At 39.1% G+C, this 8,220-nt stretch overlaps 1 protein-coding gene across 1 annotated transcript in view; it reads left to right on the top strand.

Moving 5' to 3' along the window:
- The first annotated feature begins 5,518 nt into the window (after positions 1 to 5,518).
- The window catches only part of emp3a (epithelial membrane protein 3a (MAM blood group)), a 5,007-nt gene continuing 2,305 nt past the window's right edge, over positions 5,519 to 8,220 (top strand). The window contains exons 1-4 of the mRNA XM_005724611.1: positions 5,519 to 5,746; positions 6,842 to 6,945; positions 7,146 to 7,248; positions 7,371 to 7,511. Of these exons, the coding sequence (XP_005724668.1) occupies positions 6,868 to 6,945; positions 7,146 to 7,248; positions 7,371 to 7,511 (322 nt within the window). The 5' untranslated portion in view covers positions 5,519 to 5,746; positions 6,842 to 6,867. The remainder of the gene's footprint in view (positions 5,747 to 6,841; positions 6,946 to 7,145; positions 7,249 to 7,370; positions 7,512 to 8,220) is intronic.

The raw sequence follows: 8,220 nt of genomic DNA, 5'->3' as shown, positions 1-8,220 counted from the left end.
TTTAACATTACGTTATCACATTCCTTTAAAGTTTTTACATTTGAGCAGACTTGTCCTTTTATTTCTTGGGAGTATAAAAGCAGTTTCAGATGAAACTTGGTCCAGAGACACAATAGGTAGCTCAGAGGAGGAATGCGTTTAAAGTATGATGTCAACTATCAAGAATGATTTTTAATGAATTTGTGAATGTGATGTGATTGTTTTGCATTAACTGTATTGAACATGAGCATGAGCATAACTGTCCTTTAATTTTTGTGGAATATTGCAATTGATAGTGATTAAACTTGGCCCAGAGGTACATTAAGGGGAACCAGGCTATCCCAATGCAATATGTGTGCGCGCGTATGTGTGAAGGAAAACAGGCGCTGCCGTAAAGGCAAGTGTAGAAGCGCAAGAAACTTTATGTGGCGGATAAGAGGCGGATGGCTTGACCGCGGCTCATTTAACTGCGGTCTCAGTCTTTGCGGTCTCTTTCTTTCTTTTTTTGGCCGCAATTGTCTCAAACTGCCTTTGAAAATCCGAATACCGTGAGCGCGTTGTTTTCTTCCCGTCGTTCTAACGGTACAGTTCTGCGACGACGGAGGAGGGCCCTCGGACAAACTCTGGGATTTAAAAATCTGACGCTAAAAATTTTCGTTGTCTTTTACACGGGTAAAACATAACGTGGGCGAATGCTAATTGGATGCGCAGGCCGATATCACCTTCTCAAGCTACCCTAATGTCGTGGGTAATGTTTTGTAGGAGATGTTTTGTTCATGCATGGTGTTTGTGAACGCAGCATAATCGGAGGCTGGTTATAAGGAGCAGCTGTGGCCTACTCCTGACTCCTCCTGATACTTGGCACTCTCTCTTTCCTGTTGTAGGTGGCGATAATCACAGGTTGTCTTTAAGCATTGCAGCTCGGATTCATTTCCCCTAGCAACTGTTTAAGCTGTGTTACTGTTGAAGGGTGGTGAGCAGGATCCTCATAGGTTCTCTGCAATTATAGTAGGGTGTACCCCGGCCAACTGCTACTGCTTTTTTGTTGTTGCTGTCGTGTTGACTGGCATCGATTGATTATTTGTGTTTTTTGGTGTTTTAGTATTAACTTTTTATTATGTTTTAATCTTGCTGTGTGTGCCATTAGGTTGCCTCCCCAATTAGCCTGTCTCCACCATATTTGATTAACTATTTTATTGAGCTGCTATTTTAACTAGGGCAACATAGTGGCAGCGAACCTTGCTGTTTTAAGTAATGTTTGTTAATAAAGTGTGTTAATTAAAGGTTTGGTATTGTACGTCTTGCTTCTTAATTTGCAGTTTTCTTTTCTGCAGCTCTATATTTGCAGTTATTTTTGTTTAATACATCTTGTTTTATGACACTGTTTACCACGCCTTTTCCTTGTTAATAAGGAGCCTGCGTGCCTTTTTGTAGCCTTTTAAAACTTTGGACTGGCTAATGTAATCTCTTCTGGGGTGTGAGGAGTAGGCCACAGCTGCTCCTTATAACCAGCCTCCGATTAAAGAGCTAAGGGAGGGGTGAATGTTCATGCTGCGTTCACAAACACCATGCAGGTGGCGTTATCGGTACCATTTAGTTACCTTTACCGGGTTTCCTCCTTCACGCCGCCACACTAAGAGGCGGTGGTTGGTAATTAATCCCTGTAACAACTGATTGTAATTTGTCCGTGTGACCCTGAAGGCATCGGGAGAGAACTTTACCAACATGAGTAGTTTATTGGAGAACACCGATAATTTTCATTATTTTCCTTTAGTATTTTGAAATTGTGAAATTAAACTAATTCAGTTTAATAAACTCTGTCAATTACAAGGATACGATTTAATATTTTATTCTGCTCCGGTTTAGTGGTCATGAGCAATAGTTAATTTATATTTTACTAAAGCGATTGTATATCCACATAATTATGCGTTTTTATAATGGTAGTCAAAAACGCACTGTATTTTCAAGGATGCATTAAGAAACAGATTGCATTAGTTTTATATTTCAAATATGACAATGCCCTTTTGTGTGTTTTGTTGTTTTGGGGTTTGTTTGTTTTTTTTCTCTGCAGCAAACTTGTATCTCTACGGATCTCTACAGTTTCAGTTTATTTCCCAGTTTTTAAATCTGTTGCCCTATGGTTCCAAGAGCCGTCACCAATCTTTGCGTTGTATTATTTCATAACACTACTTTAATCAGCTAGCATTTCTCCTCTGGACTTGATGTCTACAGTCTCAGATCAACACAGCCCTGCCCTCCAGCACGATCAGAAGCAGTAACATTGTACCCCATCAGGTAAAATATAGGCTTTGTTTGCTTTGCATTGTCCCCACCTGATGAGTGATAGTATGATGCAATTCTATATTATTTTAGATTCTTGATGAATGTGGGTTGTTGTTATTCAGCCTGGTTCTATGCGCTCCTTTTTAATTTTGAGCACCTGCCCCTGCACAGCCCTGGTTAAATGTTACAGCATTGGTCTTTGAAGATGTGCTCAAATACTAACAAAATACAGAACATCTATGAAAATAAATGTTTGCTTTTCTACTGCACTTGGGCATTCAAAGCACTTTATACTTTATCTCATCCACCCTTTCACACACTTTCATAAAGGCACTTTTTTTTCTGTCCTTTGCATCTAACATAGACTTAAAGTTCCAAGGAAATCAATCTTAAAGTGGAGAATAATTCTTAGTTGGTGTGGTTGGTTTTTAAATATTCCTCTAAATCATTGTATATTTTTACATGTTTGTACAGAATATTGTATTTGGGTTTTTAAGTAGTTTTGTAGTTATGTGGTACATGTGTTTAACTCTTGCTGCCACGATGTCTCTCTTGGAAATGAGATGATTAATCTCAATGAGATTTTTACCTGGATAAATAAAGAACTAATAACCCCCATGCCCTAGAAGACTTTGATTTTAAATTTTAGTGTTTTCTTTCAGAATAGTCTGACAAAGAAGTACAACATCAATTTCCCAGTTTTTATTTTTTATTTTTTTTATTTCAAAATTTTGGAGGGAAGATTTCCAATACAACCAATAAAAATTCCTGACAATTAAAATGTGCAGTGCTGCATTAATGTACAGAGCTATAAAGTTACATGTAGCGTCCGCTTTTTTCTTTTTTTTTTTTAAATATAAATCGGTTTCATAATAATGATCAGTTTACTCATGTTTTCCTGCTGTATTAGTGAACTGAAACTGAAGAGTATTACTTTATGATGTCACTTCCCATTTGAGCTTCCTGGATGCTTCAGATTGCGAAAGGATTAATGTTTATTTTCCTCATGTTACTGTAGTGACTGTTATTTGTTGTGGAAGAGAGATTTGTTTTTGGGAATGACTTTATTGTTGCAAACAAAGTGCTATTAGTCAAAGTGGAATATTTCAGCATGGTGTGCTGTCTTTCCTTTAAAAAACAAAAAACAAACTTGATTTGTGGCCTTTTTAGTTGATTTTCGCTAAACCTTCACCAGAAACGATCGCAGTGAAGGTTGGCTGTCAAGAAGCCATTGTTATGGAAGGGAAATGGAGAAAATGATGAGGTACCATATTATACACAACTGCACTGGAAAAACGGTGGCAGCAGGTCTTTTGGAAGTTTAAATCTTTGGTTCCAATCATTGTAAGTATCAACAGAGTTGAGGAGAGAGGTGCAACAGTGAGCGTCAACAGCCATCCGTGAAACACAGTGTAGGCTTTGTCATGGTTTGGGTCTGTATTTCCACCACTGGTGCTGGAGATCTTGATAAAAATATCAGTTTGGTTTTTGAGCATGACAATGATCCCAAACGACCTGTCAATTCAGTAAAACCCTACCTGGATAGAGGGGAAAACCACAATCAAGGGTTAACCTCCCCAGTGCCTGGACCTCAGCTCACTGAAGCAGTGCAGGATCATCTGGATATGGAAAAAAAGGTAAATGTCCTATAAAATGTGTGGAGAACTATTCCTGACGATGACTTAAAACAAATGACAAGAAAAGTTGCCTCAGTGAACTCAGTTCAGTGCAGGTTTAGTTAGGTAGTGCCAAATTACACCTAAAGTTGCCTCAAAGCAATTTACGCTGTATGTTAAAGACCTTACAGTATTTGGAGGAAAATCAAATGATCCTCTATGAGCAAAAACTCAGCAACAGTGTGAAGGAAAAACCCCTTTAAATAGGAAGAAGCCTCTGGCAGCACCAAGCTCAGGGAGGGGCAGCCATCTGCTGTGACCGATTGGGGGTGAAGGGGAAAGAGAAGAATAGAAAAGAGAGGAAGGAAAGAGAACACAAGGATTTAAGGACATGCTGCAGTGGGATATAAACACCTGAGGAGTGAAAAGAGGTGAATGGATAAGAAGTGCTCAGTACCTTCCATGAAATCTGAGCCTATAGCACCATAACTAAGTCATCCATCCATCCACTTCTCCTTTTTCCTTTTCAGGGTCGCGGGGGGTCACTGGAGCCTATCCCAGCTGTCTTAGGGCTTAGGCTAACCTTAAATTTAGTAAGGGTTTCTGTCTCCAGGATGCAAACTGGGATTTGGCTCCATAGTAGAGGGGTCTGAGAGCTGAAGGCTCTGCCTCAAATTCTACTTCTAGAGATCCTCGGAACCACAACCAAGCCTGCTGCGTGAGAGCATAAAGGTGGTCATAACAAACATTGTCTACGAAACTTGTTAGAATTATATAAACTCTGTTTTTGTTTTATATGCTGTATGTGTGCACATATTCCAATAAATGCTGGCACCTATATCCCATTTTCCTAGCAAAATGCAATCTCAAGCCCAGTACTGTACTTTTAAAACTACAATTTTACTTTCACGGGCTATGATGTCTTTAATAAGTTCATGTGTATTAAGGTGGCGCTGTAATGAAACCGCATAATAAGCAGCAATTCAATGAACCAAAGTGCTTCCTAAACATGAATACAACAGTAAAAATAATCCAGCCTCTTCCTATTTTCTGTATTTGATATTTTTTAATCTTGACACTACTTCAGGTACACAGAAGACAGTCTCTCATTAGTGAGACAAAGTCTACTACCTGGCAGGACGATTAAGTAAACCTTTACCGTGAATGACGTCACTTGATGAAGTTGAGTTTAAAGACAAGTCATTATCGTCTCTTGGGATTCAATTTAGGATGAAACGGTGTGCGTTTTATTCTGGGTGGTCTGAGATTTCTTCTACATTTACAATCAAAAGTGGGCAGGAATCAGCCCTTATTTCCTGTCCTTCCGTCGCCTCACGTAGGAAGTGATGTAGTGGTGTTCATACCAAGCTGCAAGGCTCAATGAACAGCATGAGCAGGAATGCAGCATTGGCACATAAATCTGTCTGTAGCAATTTAATCATGTGCTGCCCACACATCTAGCAGTATCATGACAAATGCTGTGGGATCCTTTTCATTTTTCAACACACCCCCTAATGAGCACAGTGTTGTTATTATTATGACCCATATTTTCGGTACAGATGGGATGTGTGCAGGAAACTGCAAAGACTATGTTCTGTGTTCACGCAGGTCCACAGGAATGTTATTTTTTTGGTATCGGGCTGGTCCCGGCCACAGATTTGGGGGGAGGGCAGGGAAAGTTTGGAGGAAATGGCTGTAGAGAACTCCTCCTATGTCTAACTCTGCATTCCTCCTCGGTGCCCTTCTCTCCAAGTGTTCAAGCAAAAACCTCTGCAAGGAACGAAAAAGCAGAGATAGTGGATAGGAGTCACTAGGGAAAAGTATCTGAGGATCTCTCTCGAGCTCTCGACTCCAACGCTTTGAAACGGGTAAGAAGTTTACTCACACTTGTTAGGGAGGATTATAAAGAGACTAACAAAATACTTCTCTGAGCTTTTATGAAGTTACACTTTCTGTGTTAATCTTGAGATATGCTGGAGTTTTGTACAGTATAACTTAGCGCTGTCTTTCTGGATCATCTGAGATTTAAGAGCAACATTTCCCTGTAATGCCAGACCAATGCAAACTCCTGGCAGGGTAACGACACAGTGAAGTGTGCCAATGTAAACAGACGTGTGATTTACAGACTCATAAGGTGACACATCAAATTCAAAATTTCATTTTATCCATTTCTAATTTGAAAAAGTAGACAAAAAAACATCACTTAAAAGGAGAATTTCTAATGTAGTGTGCAGGCTTTATAAAAAAAAAATCATTTAATAATTTTATCCAGATGTGTTACTGAAACTGAAGACTGTTACTTAGCTATGTAATTTCCCCTTTGAGCTTCCCAAACGTTCAGGAAAGTGTTTATTTTCCTCTCTTCTGTTACTGCAGTGACAGTTATTAGTCACACAGAGGAAACATTTGATTTAGGTTTTAGTAAATTTGCTGACTTATCAAAAGATTTAAATAGTTTTACTTGTTTTGTTTTGTTTTGACTCAGAGGCCTGTTTACAAAAAAATCATTTGACAAAGCGTTAAAAACTTTTTATTCGTTAATATGATTTTCATGCTTTGTGCATTTAAACACTGGAGGTTTATATCCAGATTTTAAAAAGTAGAAGCCACAGTGTTCGATCATGAGCATAAGGGTTTCATACTACATGTTTGTTTACAGATGTTACAGAGTGCAGATGTTTTCATGTGCCCCTCAGAGACTGGATAGAGTCTAAAGAGATGGAGCAACTCCCCTGCATCCACTTCCTTCTGTGTGGCGTGCCTGTGCCTTGATAAATGAGCAGAGATTGTCAATGAAACTGCCCAGAAGCAGACAAAGAGTCCAGTGTGTCAGGCCACGGAAATCTGCGGGCCACTTTAAATAGCATAAAAGAAGAAAACAAAGAGGAGTGTTCACTGACTAATTATAAAATCTTTTTAATAATTAATCATTTTACTTTCTCACATACTTCACCCGATTCTAGGCTCGTCCTCGAATCTCAGAATAGCCATGGTCTTCCTACTCATCTCCTTAGTGGTGCTGCATTTGCTCTCCTTGGCCATGCTTGTCATTGCCACCCTTGAGAAGGTGAGACGTGGGAAATTGTGTTAAATAATTTACCCTCTTCTATCAACAGATGTCGCTGTTACTCTGTATTTCACATGAAGAGCACTGAGCAAAAGAATGGTGCTTCTCAACATACCAGCTGTAGATTTGTGCCATGTGCCTTTCTGCATATTTGTCTTAATGTGTGAGTGAGCATACTTTGAATTTCTTTCTTTCTTTAGACCTGGTGGGTTTGGACAGAATCAGAAGTCTCCAACCTCTGGCATTACTGCATGTATGACAATGCCACAGAAGCCTGGTTGTGTTCTGCTATCAATCAAAGTGGTAAGAAAGTATTTCTAACTTCATACTTCATATCTATAATTTCATTTCTGCATCACTGGCTATTGCATAACAGTTCAAAGCTCCATAGTGAGCCATGCTCTTCCTTTAACTTGTTCTTCCAGACTGGCTGCAGTCTATCCAGGCCCTCATGGTCTTCTCTGTGGTCTTCTCCTCGATCTCCTTCCTGGTTTTTCTGGGTCAGCTGTTCACCATGTCCAGAGGAAGCCTGTTCTACATCACAGGCCTCTGTCAGGCCTTTGCAGGTATTTAATGACTTCTTCTTTCTTTGCAAAGAGTAACTAATTTACTAATTTTAGTAAATTAGTAGCTGATTTTGTATTAATTGGACTGGACACTTCCATTACATTGATTTAATTTTAAAAACAGTTGCTTTCTTATTTTTCCAAACTTTTTGAATCATGCTTTTCTTCTATATGGTTGAAGTTTGACAAAGATGTTAATTTTCTTGTCATCAAACAGTTTTCTTAGCTCATGTGCACTTCAAAACATCAATAAACTGGTCTGACAACAGTTTGTGTAGCCTGATGGTTGTGATTATAATCAAAGTAATTGCACGATTCACACCTTTAAACTGTGGCTCACTAAAGCACCACCATGTGTTAAACCACATCTGTATCTAGTCCTCAACAAATTCAGTATTAGCTCCTGTCTTATTACCACTTGCTTAAAACTTAAAAAAAATAAGTGTTTTTAACCTTCAAAGTCAGTTTATTGTGTTTTTCCTTATTTTTTGCTGATACATTGGTGCATGCTCAAAACCTACTTTTCAGATAATGAGGCAAAAGTATGTACAAGTAATTCCTGTAAGCCTCGGTTAGTAGATGTTCAGATAATCGCTCAGCGAGACCATATATTCCAAAGATGGTCATCTGAGGCACAGAAGCCCCTCCCACCTGCAGTTAGAACTTTCGGTTTTGGGACAGGCAGCCAATCAGAACAGACCAACCGACA

This window comes from Pundamilia nyererei, unplaced genomic scaffold, assembly GCF_000239375.1.
Source record: "Pundamilia nyererei isolate P.nyererei 1_Seehausen unplaced genomic scaffold, PunNye1.0 scaffold00012, whole genome shotgun sequence".
Classification (NCBI taxonomy): domain Eukaryota; kingdom Metazoa; phylum Chordata; class Actinopteri; order Cichliformes; family Cichlidae; genus Pundamilia; species Pundamilia nyererei.
This window is presented reverse-complemented; position numbering and strand designations above follow the sequence as displayed.